Here is a 16,326-nt window from a genome sequence, read left to right on the forward strand (position 1 = left end):
TAGGTTATGTGTACAAATACCTAAGTAAGTGTTTAAGAAAGTACAGGTCAAGATTTCATTGCAGTATATGTTGTTAGTTATTTTCTGCTGCTGATAACTATAGAATTAATAAAATAAGGTCTTCAGGACTTTAAAAAGAACAAAAGTTATTTTTAAACACTCATACTTGGGAGATAAAAATATGCAGATCCAATCTCTTTAAATTTTTTGAATCCAGAAGTACTAGATTATATTAGTACAGAGTAACAGACATATTGTATATTAATACATGCATTTCATTGCAAGTTTTAAATTCAAAATTGTGAGAAAAATTATAACACTTTTACTGTTTTCTTTACCAGTAACTACACTTCACGTAGCATTTCTGACAAAATGGTTTCATAAGATATGGAGAAAGGCTAGAAAAGAAACATTTCAACTAGATTAAAACAAAAACAAGACAGTGAATATTAATTTAAAATTTATACCAAGACTAACCGTATCACATAAGTCTTATCATGGGTAAGAAAAAGTCTTATTTTTTTAAACACCAAAGAACAGTTTTTAAAAAATTCAATCCAATTTTATATCTAACAAAAAGGTAGAAATTAGATGGTCATATTCAAATTCATTGGTCACATTATATGTAACACAATGAGAAATGGGGAGAAAAAACCCACTTCTACAAAAATGCTTTATCATTATAAAAATATTAAACTACATTAAATAAAAATTCACATCTAAAGAAACTGCTATCTTATAAGGAATGAAAGTAAGATAAATCTTATGCAAAACAATCAGAATAAATGCATTAACACTGTATGTGGTTATCACCATTATAAATGCACACGATACCTTAGAAAAACATTACTTATCAATGTTAAGAAGTCTAAGAATGAACATGATCAAGATTATAAAACAACTCCAATTTAAGTAGGAATCCGGTCTCTCAAATATTCCAGAATAGCAGCTGTTCCTTTCATTAATATGGCTGCTCGAGGAACACGGAATGGATTTCCATCTAGCAGTAATGTTCTAAACAAAAGAGAGAATTAAGAATTTCAACATTTTCCATTAGGAAGGCTTTTATTCTAACTTCATTTGCAACTTTATAAATAAAATGTGTGTATTATTTTCTACTTGTCCCTTTTCAAATCTAAGCATTTCAATAGTTGGAATTAGAACTACAATAATAACCCAAACAACATTAACTGAACACTTATTATATGAAAGGTATTGTGTTGAGTAATTTATATTCACTGACTCTCTTAATCACCTTACAACCCTATGATCTAGACAGCATTAATATTCCTATCTAATAGATAAGGAAGCATAAATCCTGAGGAGTAAGAAAGACATGTCCAAGATCATTCAGCTACTAAACAGAGGAGCTGTGACAGGAACCCCCATTTTACCCATCCTCTTCTCAATCTTATAATGATCATATACAACATGGTTCAATTATATTTACACATTAGAATGAGCATACTGACAAGTACACATACCAAGGACTATAATATAATCCACATATCCCACTTCCACCCTGAGAAATATTAACGTGTCTGCTCTCCACCTCCCTTGACCAGATACACATACAAAATCTATTCACATGTTCTGAAATGAGGTTTAATTTGAGATTTGAGTGCTGTTTGATTTGTTTCTTTATATAATTAATGAAATAAATTATAAAATAAAGAGACTTTTGTTTTAATTTTCAAACTTAGGTGTGTAAATAAAGTCAAACGATTCACACCATATTATACAGTAGATCTAAATTACATCTTCAGTATTTCTATGGTCCATGGGGATTCTTTTAAAGGCTGTTTTCTTAATTTATAAAAAGGAGTTCATTACAGTCAATCCTCCTTATTCACAGACTCCTTATGCACTAACTTGCCTATCATCAAAATTTATTAGTAACCCCAAATCAATACTCATGGCACTTTCGAGGTCATTTTTGGATATTGCACAGGGCAGCAAAAAATTTGAGTCAATCAATAAGAACATTCTCAGCTGAGGTTAAACAGGTGATGTTCTCCCTTCTTGTGTCAGTTCTCATACAGTAATCAAGTGTCCTTTCTGTAGTCTACTTAGTACAACATTTTTTGCATTTTTGTACTTTGTGTTGGTGATCTCACTGTTTAAAATTGGCCTGCCAAGTAAGGACTCAAGTGTTGTCTAGTTTCCCTAAACACAAGAAGACTATCGTGTGCCTTACAGAGAAAATACATATGTCAGATAAGCTTCATTCAGGCATGAATTATAGTATTATTTGGCCATAGTTAAATGTTAATGAATAAATAACATGAAATACAGAAACACACAGAGAACAAGGTTATGTATTGACTGGTTCATGAAAATGTGACCAGAGGCTCAAAAGAACCTAACTCGATACTTCCCCAGCAGAAATGGCTCAGTATTCATGAATTTGGTGTTCACAGAGACTTTATAGAATACAAACTACAGCAAATGACGAGAACCAACAGTATTTTACTCTTACATTCACTAATACGAGGTACCAAAGCAGATGCCAGTGCGTCCTAGTAAAATATGCCAAGCCATCATCAGTTTCAATAAATTACTTCTGAAACATTCTGCTTAAGCACTTCGCTTTCTGTTGACATCTCAAACTCACTTTCTATTTATTTAACCAGCACTTATTGGGTGCTTACTGTGTTCTAGGCACTGGGACAACTCTTTTCTAAAGGAGGTAAAAGAAATGGTATAAATGAGTCCAAACAAATCAGGATGGAAAATCAGAGGAGGGACTAACTGCTTGGAGAAGCGAGAAAGTTTTCAAAGATGATACTTAGGTTGATTGCTGATAAAAGCAGGGTAAAGGCATTTGAGACTAAGGTAACAGCTAACACAAAGAATAAGGAAAACCATGCTGGGCTTGAAATACATGGTGACTGTAACAGATTCTGAAAAACCTTACATGCACAACTGACATTTTTACACAGTGGAGTTTCAAGTTAGACATATATATAGTGATGACAAAAGTATCAGAAAACAGTTACTACACTATATTATACCATATAAGCAAAGCTAAAAAAATATATATTTGCTAAAACCTGAAAAGCACAATTGGTATTCTGGATTTTGTTACCTTTTATTTTTAATACAACATCAATTTTTTTACTTCAACTGTCCTGCAAAAGTACCTCAATAAGAGAGAAAAAAAAATCCTTACAAATCAATAAAATCAATGGAAAACTCTAGTAGAATGGTGTAGCTACCTTAAGTTCACACAATTACCAAGCTCTGGTGGAATCTGAAGTAGGTCATTATTTTGAAGGTCCAATGTGATCAGCTTTTCCATTGCCTTCATTTTCTGAGGGTCCACAGATCCAACCTGATTGTTACTAATCAAAATTGTTTCAAGTGTGGGGATGTGATACAGAACTTCAGGTAGTATTTTGAACCTATTAAAATATGAACAGAACACCTAAATATATTGGGATCAGGGCAAAAGCATTCTTTCAAATAGATTATCTTAAGTCTGTTATCATGATGTTGTTTTCTTTAGTGTAATTTATTTTGTATTTGGTATAAGTCCTCTATCCCAATTTTCAAGAAAATGAACTGATTTTGGAAACCTTGAAATATATGTTAAGTGGACAGATTTGTAACACTTTCTATTTATTGTGTAAATCCAACAATGTTTTTCTCCCATGTTTTTCTCTTCGCATTTAAGAAACCAGGAAATCCTTCTGAGATCTCTATAAAATGTCTCCATGTAGGTATTATTCCTTAGCTTATTTTTACTTCTTATGAGACAGAATTACTGCCAATGTTTTAAGTAAATGTTAGAGATTTGTATTTTGCTTTGATGAAGCTTCCAAATGAGTGTATTCTTGGTTCTTCAAAAGATGACAGACTAACATAGCCTGCTGCTTCCTCATCCAAAGCAACACTGAAGATGCCACAAGAAAGAAGGGAAGGCTGACAGCTCTCAGCAATTAATGCAACATTATTGAGGATCTTTTGGGGGACAGTGGCTGGTTTGGTTTCAGTGTGAGATAAACTGTGTCATGGACTAGAAATGACAAGGGATGGGCTGAAGGACAGTTTTATAGTTGTGGCCTTTTTACTTCCACATACAGGCCTTCTTTTGCTGCCTTGATGTAGAAAGAGAGAAAGAAAGAAAGAAAGAAAGAAAGAAAGAAAGAAAGAAGAAAAGAAAAGAAGAGAGAGATGGAGGGAGGGAGGGAGGAAAGGGGGGAAGGGAGAGAGGAAGAAAGAAAAGATGAGAAAAGGAAAGAAAAGAAGAGAAAGACTAGCAAAGGTAAACTCAAGGCAGCTCTGAAGTTCCAGAGGGACTGGCGAGTGAATAACTAGGAGCCCAGATGGACTGAACAGCCCCTAAGCGGTCCTTCCTCTTTTTCCACACCAATGCATGAAGAAGCTAATTTAAAAAGGTGTAGCTCACCTGTTCACACAGAAGTTAGGTTAGCTTTTGCCATCTCCCCACAGACGTTACTTGACAGTGTGATTGACAGCTCAATAGGAAACTTAATAGAGAACTGATAGTTTTATTCACAAATAAAAATTAGCAGAAATCCAAGAAGTGGATATATTTTTAAATAATGACAATAATGATATCATTGTTGACCTACACATGAGAAAGCATGAGTAATAATGAAGCAGACAGGACAAAAATTTAAAGAGGCAGCATTTTAGTTACATCACTGTGCCTTAGCCTCGTCAACTGCAAATGAGGAATAATAATAGTACTAAACTTACAGACTTGTTATAAGGACTGAATAATTCTATTTCAGCTGGAATACAGTAAGTAAATGTTAGCTATTAATATTTAGATTGTTAGCAGAAACACTTTCATCATAGGAAACACTATGACATAGTTGTTAAGAGCCCAACTCGTGGAGGCAAACCACTGGGCTCAAACCCCAGATCTATTATTTACTATTTATGTGAACCTTAGGTGAGTTACTTAACTTCTAATCCTTGATTTTTAAGTGAACATAGTAATACAGAACTATAATGACAGAAACCACCTTTTCTGAGGATTAAATGAGATGTATGTATTCAGTCCTCTATCAGCAGATAATAAGTTCCCATTAAATATTAGTTTCTCTTCTTTTTTAAATGACTTTATTTATTTATTTAGAGAGACACAGAGAGAGAAGAGTGTGCAAGTGGGGAAGGAGCAGAGAGAGAGGGAGAGAGAGAATCCCAAGCAGGCTCTCTGCTATCAATGTACAGCCTGATGAGGGGCTCAAACCCACAAACCATGAGATCATGACCTAAGCCTAAATCCAAAGTTGGAGGCTTAAATGACCGAGCTACCTATGTGCCCCAATATTAGCTACTCTTAATTATTAGCAGTATCTTTATAGTGTTTGCAGAATAAAATCTATTATTTAGTATATAAATCCCACAGAGGGCCTGCTACTGCTTATATGCCAACTTCATTTGTTACTTCTACTTCTCTAGCCCCTTACTTTATGGTCTGATCCATATCAAACTGCTTGACGTGTCCCAAACACAAAGTGCTCTCACATTTTTGTGCCTTAGTACATGTTATTTACTCCACCTTGGATGCCCTATCCCTGTGTGTCTGGCCAACATCTAATTTTCAAGTCTTACTTTCAATGCTGTCTCCTCCACCTTCAAGCAATCTCAGGAAATACATTTACCTATGCACTGTGTTTTCCCTATAACAAATATAATTATTTATTTGCATATCTGTCTTCCTACTGGGCTGTAAGTTTCAGTTTCTTAAAATTGTTAAAAGGAACAAAATGTATACCAGACATCAGCTGTGAAAATTCTAAGAAAGCAGTACCACTTTTTAATTCTAAGTAGAATAAAGTGAAAATAGACCTGAATACTTAAATAAAGTAAACACATGGGGCTGTTTTATTTGGTTCTTTTAGCTGTATTCTCTAGTAAAACCTACAAATTCTCCACAGAAAAATCCTTAGTCATGGATTAGTCGGTTCTGTCTCTCACCTGTTAAAGGAAAGATTAATTGTTTGTAGTCTTATCAGTGATTCCATTTCTTCAGGCAAAGAATTTAAAAAATTGTTCCTAAATTGGAAAAAAAAATATGATTTACAAAGTTTGAAAATCTGTACAACTTTAATTTATAATTAAAGTGTTGATCAGACAAAAAAATTACGTAGCTTGGTTTCTCAGTCCTTGATCTATCTCATTAAAGCTAAGTCCTAAGAATTCTGAATTAGTCAGCTGTCTCAGGTATTTGATTTGTATGCCAAATCCTAATACCAATATGCAACCAATTGATAAAACAACCAAGTCTTTAATAATAGATTTAACAGGGCAACACTGTAAACGAATCCCTTATCTCCTTTAAACTGAGCTCATCAATACTTCTCACAGATAGGGCCCTTGAGATCATGCCTATGAATATCACATTATTTGATTCCACAAATATTTGATTGGTGTTTAATACCTACATCTTGCACACAGACATGAAATTCTACTCCAAGCAGAAGTGTAAAATTATATGGAAAAAAAAAAAAAAAAAGAAGGGAAAAGTAATGAGATTCTATGAATTTAGAAATTTGGAGCTTTCTACCACATAGGCATTAAGCAAGTCCATTTCAACTCTAAGTTTATAATTTCAATTTGCACACTGCATATGTTTTTTTTTAGAATCTTATGATGAAACATGGCAGTAAAAGGAATCGCATTTATTGTTGGAACGATCTGGGAACAATGTTAAAAGAAAGGCTAATAAGAAGGTAGAAGGATTCTAGAAACTATATAATTACTAATAATAGAAAATATTTGTGAGAAAATTATATCCAACTAGATGGCTACCTATTAGCTGAATTTTTTCTAAATTTCTTTGCATTCCAAAGTCAAGCCTAATATGTTAAGTCATACTTTCTACACCTATGTTCTTTTTTTCTTTTCTCCATACCTTTCTCCAGTTATAAAGACAGTTATTATTAAGTTGTACTGAATAACTCACTGGTGATTTCTATCCTTTTCCTAGAGTCATAAATACCTACTGATATCAGATATAAAAGTGTATGTTAGTCACTTAATTAGAAACCTAAAGGTATAGTTATAGACAATGGCATACACACACACACACACACACACACACACACACAAGAATGGGACAAAAGTATAGATAGCAAGAATGAGTACATGAATTCATTCTCTCTGAATTCATTATTCTCCATTAATACTAAACTAAAATATGGTTTTACACTACTTTGGCAGTGTAACTACCAACTCAAAACAAGCAATTCTACATTTAATACGAGCAGAGTATTAGTAGATTTGCTTTAATTCCATAAGAAAAAATAAAAAATGTCTCTATAGAAAGAATAGAGAATAAATTCTCAAACAGATATAACTTAGCTTGTTATTTGCCTATTATTTGAGCAGAATAAGAGGAGCTATGCCTTAAATAAACTAAAAGCACACCCAGTAACAGTATAGGAGTAGGAAGCCTAGAAAATAGAGATATAGCCTACAAATAAAGACTTAAAGCCCAAACAAATAAATGACTATCTACCCCTGAGCCATTTATTATTACCCTCAAAGAACTGTGAAAATTCTGATGCTGTCTCTTCAATTTAGGACACATTTAAATTAAACTTCTTATTACCACTGCAGGGCTTTAAATAGTTTCTTTCCTTTTGTTGCCACTCAGGCTGTTCTTTTTCTTTATTTCTGGCCTTGCACATTTAACATAATATTTGAAACCACAAAGGTTCTTTTTAAGAGAAGCCATCCTAGCTGCTGTGCCAGCAGAGGATTTTGACAGTTTTAATTTACTTTCAGGAAAGGAACAGTGTGAAACAAACACTTTCCATGTGTTATTTGTAACTTTGCTTACGTAGGAATTTAAAGAATGTGTTCATATTTTCTAATTTTTCAAATCATTATTTCTTATTTCATTTATAAACTGCCTACAAATGATAGATGTTTGATTAAATTATTTCCTAAATGCTTAATTTTAGACTTGTCCTAAAATGTTATTAATTACCTAAAGACCAATTTCCACGATTGGTTAGGAAATATGAAAGAAAGGGCAAATGTTAGGCAAAACTCAAAGACACATTATAATGAAAAAGTGAAGCAATAGTATCAGTAAATACCTGAGATCTAAAAAAGTCAACTTTTGAAGCATGCATAAATCCAAGGATATGGAGGAAAGCCTATTAAAACTGAGATTGACATCAGAAACCATTTCCTTCAGTTCCACAATCCTGAAACAAAAATCATTTTAAAATTTTAGCCCTTGAATTTACTGTCAGAACTTCAAAACTATAAGCAGACCATAGGGGGAAAACTCTGATATAATTTTTGCTAATTAAGATTTTCTAGGGGCGCCTGGGTGGCTCAGTTGGTTATTGCCTGACTTTGGCTCAGGTCATGATGTTACGGCTCATGAGTTCAGGCCCTGCATTGGGCTCTGTGCTGATAGCTCAGAGCCTGGAGACTGCTTCAGATTCTGTGTCTCCCTTTCTCTCTGCCCTCTCCCACTCATGCTGTCTCACTCTCTCAAAAATAAATACATTAAAAATTAAAAAAGTAGGGGCGCCTGGGTGGCGCAGTCGGTTAAGCGTCCGACTTCAGCCAGGTCACGATCTCGCGGTCCGTGAGTTCGAGCCCCGCGTCAGGCTCTGGGCTGATGGCTCGGAGCCTGGAGCCTGTTTCCGATTCTGTGTCTCCCTCTCTCTCTGCCCCTCCCTCGTTCATGCTCTGTCTCTCTCTGTCCCAAAAATAAATAAACGTTGAAAAAAAAATCATTAAAAAAAAATTAAAAAAGTAAAATAAAAAGATTTTCCATAACTTTTACTTTTCTCACAAAATTTCAGTTTAGATGTGTATTCTGTATTATAGTAGTTTTCTTTTTAGACTGCATCATACAATATTCTCAGTATCTGAGTACTTCACAATCTTTTCTATGATATGTCAACATTTTCAAGTATAGATGATATGTCAACATTTTCAAGTATAGTATTTTTTGTCCAAATTATCATTAATCATGAATGGAAGAAAACATTAAGTTAATTCCTAGGTTTGGTGTCACAACTAAGCAATTTAAGTCAAAGACTTAAATGTTTCTAAGCAAGCCTAATCAACATTAGTTATTTTAAAGCATGCTACTAACTATAAGAAAAATGTTATATAAAATTTGCTTAGAAATGTAAGTTAAGCTATAACTGTAAATCATTTTTTTCTATCATATTAGCAAACTGAAGAAAGAAAGAGTTATCAGCTGCTAAAGAAAGATGAGTTTGAATAAGTAACGGATAAGAAAATTTTGGAAAGTTTTTGGATATTTGAATTGAGAGTCATACCCCTTTTAGGAATTCTCCTGGAAACCTGGCCTAAAGAAACAGAATGCTTTGCTTTACTTATTGCCATAATTAACCTATGGTATATAGGTGAATTAGATTTTATTTTTATTATTATTTTTTTTAGAGAGCAATACAGAGTGCGAACAGGGTAAAAGGGCAGAGAGAGAGAAAGAGAGAGAGACAGAGAGAGAGAGACAGAGAGAATCCCAAGCAGGCTCCACATTCACCATGGAGCTTGACACAGGGCTCAATCCCACAACCCTGGGATCATGACCCAAGCTGAAATCAAAGTCTGACGCTCAACTGACTGAGCCACCCAAGTGTCCACAGATAAATTAGATTTTAAAAGTATTGTTTACAACATAGGGAAACACTTATGACATATAAACCAGCTGGGATACAAATGGTATATATAAATCTAAATGGGAAATAGCTTGAAATAAAACATGCCATGAATAGAATAAATCAGAATAAATCAATAAATAGAAATGATCTGTCCCTTCATTTAGTTCAAATGTTTATGAATAAGTATTATTTTCACAATCAGGAAATAATATAGTGAAAACTGTGACTTGTGAAATAAAAATTTAAGAAAGAGGGAAAATGACTCAGAAACTCTAGATCAAGGTATGTCTCTACTATCTTTCTTCTTTGGCCCTCTAAATTGCTAAAAAAAAAAATATGAGGAAATAACAGAGGTAACAGAAAACCATACTGTTGTACATACGAACAACCAGATTGTCAGGTAAAAAGAAAAAGTAAGTTATAAGGTGATATCTTTTAACTCCTTCCATCTTCATTCCCAGTTTTGATCCAGGATCTCCAAGGCAAACATCCTGAGAGCAAATCTAAGTGCTTAGTTATTCTGTCAAATACACTCTGAGCCCTTTAAACAAGAGATGAACTAGTTCTCCTTTTGCAACAGAATCTCAAAGTTAATTGTCTTTTAAGATCTGTGTTCTCCAGGGTGCCTCATGGCTCAGTTGGTTAAGCATCCAACTTTTGGTTTCAGCTCAGGTCATGAGCTCATGGTTTGTGAGTTCAAGCCTCGTGTCAGGCTCTGTGCTGACAGTGCAGAACCTGCTTGGGATTCTCTCTCTCCCTCTCTCTCTGCCCCTCCCTTGCTTGTGATATCTCTCTCTCTCTCTCTCTCTCTCTCTCTCTCTCTCTCAAAAATAAACTTAAAAAAAATCTGCATTCTTCAAACTATGGTCTGTAAAATAGAAAGCAAGTTATACTTTGTCTGACTTTAAAAATTTTGAACATCTAAAAATTTTTTTTGGCAGTCAGATGAAAGCCATTTTATTTTCCCACTCTTTTTTATTTTTTTTCCTAATACTTAAGTGCTTACTAAGTGGTAGGCACTGGTTAAATGCTTTGTGGGGATTATGTCATTTAATTCTTATAAAACAGGGACTTTATGTCTTCACAGGTAGGAAAACTAAGAGCAGCTAGTTAACCTGTTCAAAGCCACACAGCTCACAGATCTGGGATACAGATATATGCAATGACTCTGCTGTCCAAGTTCTTTATCATTTCACCATTCTGTCTCCCATATTGTTGTTTTCATTGCAAGGTTACTTGTCAACTTTCTTTGGGTATAGATTACTGTAAGCTAACAATCATTTTAAAAGTTCAGTATCATAAGGGTGCCTGGGTGGCTCAGTCAGTTGAGAGTCCGACTCTTGGTTTCATGATCTCACACAATGAGTTTGAGCACTGCATCAGGCTCTGCTTTGATAGCAAGGAGCCCGCTTAGGATTCTGTGTCTTCCTTCCTCCCTGCTCCTCCCTGCTCGTACTCTCTCTCTCTCTCTCTCAAAAATAAATAAACATTAAAAAACATATATATATAAAAATTAAAAGTTCAACATTATAGTAAACTAATTTTCTCTCATAACTTAAAGATTTTGCTATAATTAATATCAACAAAGATACAATGAATAATACAAAGTACAATACACATGCACTAATATTCGGAAGTCAAGAATTCTTTTTTGGGAGGAAAATATTAATAGGATTCGATCTGTTTTGCTTTTACTATCAATGGAAAAATTCATTGGCTTGGTAATTCATTAACATGAAGCTCAAAATGAAAATTCCTATTAAGCCACATGGACCTGGCTTTGGACGGTATCTTAAAAATGTTCTCTAATATTTCATTACATGGAAAAAGTAACTTATACTTTTAATAATTCTAATGACTACTTATAGGTATATTATATTATAGATATAATAATTCTAATACCTATTTATATTATATCTAATACTTATCAGTAATTCTAATACCTAAAATTCTAATACCTATACCTGTACACCTCGCAGGACAAATGTTAATATGTCTCAGAGAATACTTAGGTGAATTTTGCTAAATCCTTCAAGTAACATTAATGAAGAAAACTATACATATACTTTCAGGTTAAAAAACTGTGAAAAATAATAATTCTTGGCACTGAAGTGCAAAAACCACTGAGAATGAGTCACAACTTAATAGAAATGACATGATGAGCAATTCTCACCTTTTAGGAATTTCACATAGCTGATTCTTACTGAAGTTAACAGAAGTGACAATGTTGCTTTTTACTGCGTCAAATACTTCATCAGGAATCAAAGTTGTTTGTTTATCACTAAATGGAAAATGGTTTAAAATGCATCATTCTTAACAGTCCAGGAAGATATGATTATTACTTTTCACTTTTAAAGGACTTTAAAGATGTTATAAGATTTTTCAAGGCAGTTGGCTATGAAGAACATTTTGAAGTTCTGTAAAGAATGCCACAAAAACCTGCCAACTCACAAAATGTTCACCATTAAGAATTCAGACATGTTGTATCATAATACATTGTATCATACCTTCTGAGCAATCACATACTCCATGTGAATAAAAACAGATATATCTTCAGAGTCTAAGATGCTTAGAAGCCATACAGTAAATGGACAGTAATCAGTAAATGGATTCCTCTACCTCAGAATAGAACTAAAGCTATAATTTTAAAACTGTTGTCATCCCTTTTCTAAAAATCTCTAACAGGGACTATTTGCCAATTTTATGTGGTGTACAGTTAACTGCAAGGTAACAATAATTTTTTAAAAGTTCAACATTATACTAAACTGTTTTCTCATAACCTCAACCAATTTCTCCCTCCGTTAGCATGTGACAAAGTAGACAGGATAGTGGCCTTCGACTAAACTATCCCTGGTCTTACCATTAAGGGAGCTTTGTAATTTACTTTCTCTTAGCCTCAGTTCTGTGAAATTGAATCTAAAGAGTTATTCATTGTTATGTGTGCCAGAAGTTTTGCAAATGCATAATGTATACTGTAAATAAATTTCCTTTTCAATTAAGTATACATTTAATCTAAATGAAATCTAGTAGTACTCTGACATTTGCAGATTTACTAATTTATTGTTATAATTAGCCATTTACATTCTTCTTTTACAATTTTCAATGCCTAATATGCCATCCACTTAAAATAATTGTTGATGGAATGCTAAATTAATGACTATATGGACAAGAAAACAATTATTACATATAATGTGTAATATGGAGGAACTTATAAGAAAGGCATTGTAATATAGATAGATAAAAAGACAGCCAAAATTTCAGTTTTTACGCCTTCGACTTCTGCTTTCGGGCCCTATTTTCTATTGTGCAGATGTAGCATTTTTATCTTTTCCATCAGAAATGCTCAAGTCACAGGGAACTGATTTAATCAAATGCTGAAGATTCACACTCTTAAAAAATTTAGTTCAAGGCATTTATGCCTTGAGATTGGGACTTCATTTATATTTTAAATGGAATACTCCTTTCCAATTAAAGTCTCTGAGGAAAATAAATTACAATAAATTTAGAATCAAAACAATCTAAGATGTATGGTCTTCACTGCTATCTTTATAACACTTTTGTGATATCTGTGACTTTAAAAAGTGGGAATGGTTACCGTAAATAAAACTGTCTCAGTATTACTTTATAGACTGTTTGCAGGATTAAAAGCAACAGCATCTGTAAAATATCTACTACAGTGCCCAGCATAGAATAGGGACTCAATAAATGGTACCCATTTATTGGATTGAAGGAATGGTGGAGGGAATAAAGGCAGAGAAAAAAGAAATTCTAAGGAGGAATCAAGTCTGTCTTATCATCATTTGGTGTATTATGACACCTAGCATAGGATTTGATACCTATTAGGTTCGAAAATATCTATTGAATAAATGGATATATTATGTGTAATATAAGACATGCTAAGTCTCCATGCTATGCTATGAGAGAAGAAGGATACAAATTTAAGTATGGAAGAGTACTATCTTGTGTTATAGTGTCAAAAAAGGAAGTTGGTTTAGAGCAGTGATTTCTACAAACACAGAAGAGTGTCAGACTAGAGGTAAAAACGTTAATGAAACAACAGATCTGAAATAGAAATTGTATCCTGACTGCTGAGAAGATGGTTCCTACTGATACAGTAAGGCAAAGAGGCCAGACACTGATGCTGGCTGTTAGGTAACTAAATAAATAAATCTAGTCACCTGACTTGAATCTGAGTCTGTATTCTTTTGTATTACCGTTATAATACCCAGACACAAGCCAATCAGTGTAGGAGCTTTGACAGTATTGATTAGTTTTATCATTGTTGCCTAGATAGTATTGAAAAAAGACTTGCCAACCCCTCCCAACCTGTACATAGGTATCTTCTTTCCCAGTTGAATAAACTTCCATAATATAAAAATGGTTAGGCTTTTGTCTCAATTTATATAACAGTATTACAATTGTTTCAGGTTTAATATATGTATACTAGAGCATAATATTAGGCTCCAGTATATTAGATTTATATGCTCTATTAATTAGATTTATTAATGGGGTACAATCTCTCAAGCTCTGCCTGCTTGAAGTCTTCATTAACTAAATGATACTTACTTACTAACACAGACCCCTGCAATATAAAATTCTCTCTTGATGCTGGTTACTGAGTCAAAATGTATTACCAACCAGCACTGTCACTCTTCTATTTTTGATAATAATAAAATATTCTTTAGTATAATAATTTCAATATTAATAACCATCTATATACCTCTTAAGTGTAATAAACACAAAGCACCTAAGGAATGGGCATTTAAGTTCACTGTACTTTTAATATGCTTTTATCTCATCACTGATTTTACAAATGCTATTACTTTAAGTACTAATGCACTCTGATGAATTCTCCCTTACCAACTGTCCTTTTATCTGAAGGATTATTTCTCAAAGTTTCCTATGTGTTATGCAGTATTTAAGAAAATTACATACCTATAGTCTAGTATTTTTAATGTGACGATAGCGTGTACATTGACTCTGGATTCACTTGGTAGTGTCATGGCAGTCTCAGTAACAGGATCACTTTGGCTAGGTTCATCATCTGGCAAGAAACAAATTATAAAAAATCAATATTCATAGTACAAAGTCATTTTTAAATTTTCGAAAATATGTAAAAATGGTATGCGTGATTTCTAAATTATTATTGGTGAGAATGTCTTTAGTCATATACTGTTTTTCCAATGACTCAAATCTGGGTCTAGAACTTAATAGTTAATTAATAGAAAGTAGATAACATTACTACTATAAGGCTTTGAAATCTTTTAATAAATCTTACCATAAGGAAATTTAGGAGTAGGAAAGAACCTTCAAAGAATAACAACAATCTCTCAGAACAAACAATGACACTAAACTTCCTTCTTAAGAAAAATAATATGGTCTATTAGAAGAAATTTGTTAACAAAGAAAAAGTATTATTTCCCACAAATGTCTACCAAATATGCATATGCCTATCTTCTCGGTTTAGGACACAAGGAAACTGATTATTCTCAATCACTTAAAACCAGGCAATTTACATAATCAAGTAAGCTTTTGGTACGTTATTTATGTTAAGAGTTTTTCTTAGCAAATGCAAGATTTTATTTTCAATAGATGTTTTCTAACATATATGCATACTCACACATTCACACACAATCAACCCCCTCACTAGTCTCCAGACACTGTTTAACACTGCCATCATATGGTAGAAAGAGCAAAACAAACACAAATCATACATTTTAAAAAGAAATGGCTTCACGATTTTTTGACAAGAGACCACAGCAATCTAGACAAGAGTAAAAAAGACAATTTTCAACAACATGAAAAAAACAAAATAGTCTTAGCATTCATATGTTAAGACAAGAAGGCATACTAAAAGAATATAAAAAAAAATCAGTAGTATCCCTGGGAAATTAATGAACATTTGTTGAATACTATAAAGTACATTTCTCTTGCATTGAGTTCATCAGTTATTCACTAATCAACAATCATTAAACTAGTATTTCTTATGCAAATATATGGATATTTTATTTATAGAAGTAGCACAAAATAAAAGACAGTATCAAATAGAAATAGAAGACATCAAGATAAATATTAGCATTAAGTAAATGCTTTGGTATTTAGAAGTGCCCTGGCAGTTTGGTTATGTCACTTTAAAGAGTATGTAATATATATATTGCCAAATTATACCAGCAGATAGAAAATATCAAACCAGCAACAAAACCCAGCATTATTTTTTACATATACATGTACACTAGCATGATTGCATACTAAGAGTATTCTCAACACTTCCCAATGAGCTATTTTTATTTATTTTTATTTATTTATTTTTTTAACGTTTATTTTTGAGACAGAGAGAGACAGAGCATGAACGGGGCCCGGCCCCCACACAGAGAGAGGCAGACGCAGAATCTGAAACAGGCTCCAGGCTCTGAGCTGTCAGCACAGAGCCCAATGCGGGGCTCGAACTCACGGACCGCGAGATCATGACCTGAGCCGAAGTCGGACGCTTAACCAACTGAGCCACCCAGGAGCCCCTGAGCTATTTTTAATAATCAGCACCAAGGAGAATGTAAAGAGGGAAACTATTATCCTTTGGGAAGGGACTATGAAAGAGATGGATTTTCTTCCCATTATATATTTTTGTATGTTGACTGAATTTTTATCATCAGCATTTACTGACCTTTTAACTAAAAAACCTAAGATGGCA

General features: G+C 33.4%; 1 protein-coding gene across 3 annotated transcripts in view; it reads right to left on the reverse strand.

Moving 5' to 3' along the window:
* Nucleotides 1-16,326, reverse strand: part of LRRC40 (leucine rich repeat containing 40) — a 44,375-nt gene continuing 28,049 nt past the window's right edge. Inside the window, exons 10-15 of one of the 3 annotated variants that reach the window (XM_040470613.1) lie at nt 14,574-14,682; nt 11,812-11,919; nt 8,085-8,195; nt 5,956-6,033; nt 3,238-3,404; nt 1-1,014 (exon numbers count right to left, since the gene is read on the reverse strand). In XM_040470613.1, coding sequence (XP_040326547.1) covers nt 1,001-1,014; nt 3,238-3,404; nt 5,956-6,033; nt 8,085-8,195; nt 11,812-11,919; nt 14,574-14,682 — 587 coding nt within the window. In that variant the 3' untranslated portion in view covers nt 1-1,000. Of the gene's footprint in view, nt 1,015-3,218; nt 3,405-5,955; nt 6,034-8,084; nt 8,196-11,811; nt 11,920-14,573; nt 14,683-16,326 lie in introns of all 3 variants that reach the window. The other 2 variants (XM_040470612.1, XM_040470614.1) reach the window with 2 other exon arrangements.

Source organism: Herpailurus yagouaroundi, unplaced genomic scaffold (genome assembly GCF_014898765.1).
Source record: "Herpailurus yagouaroundi ecotype Mexico unplaced genomic scaffold, PumYag 77, whole genome shotgun sequence".
In the NCBI taxonomy this organism is placed as follows: Eukaryota; Metazoa; Chordata; class Mammalia; order Carnivora; family Felidae; genus Herpailurus; species Herpailurus yagouaroundi.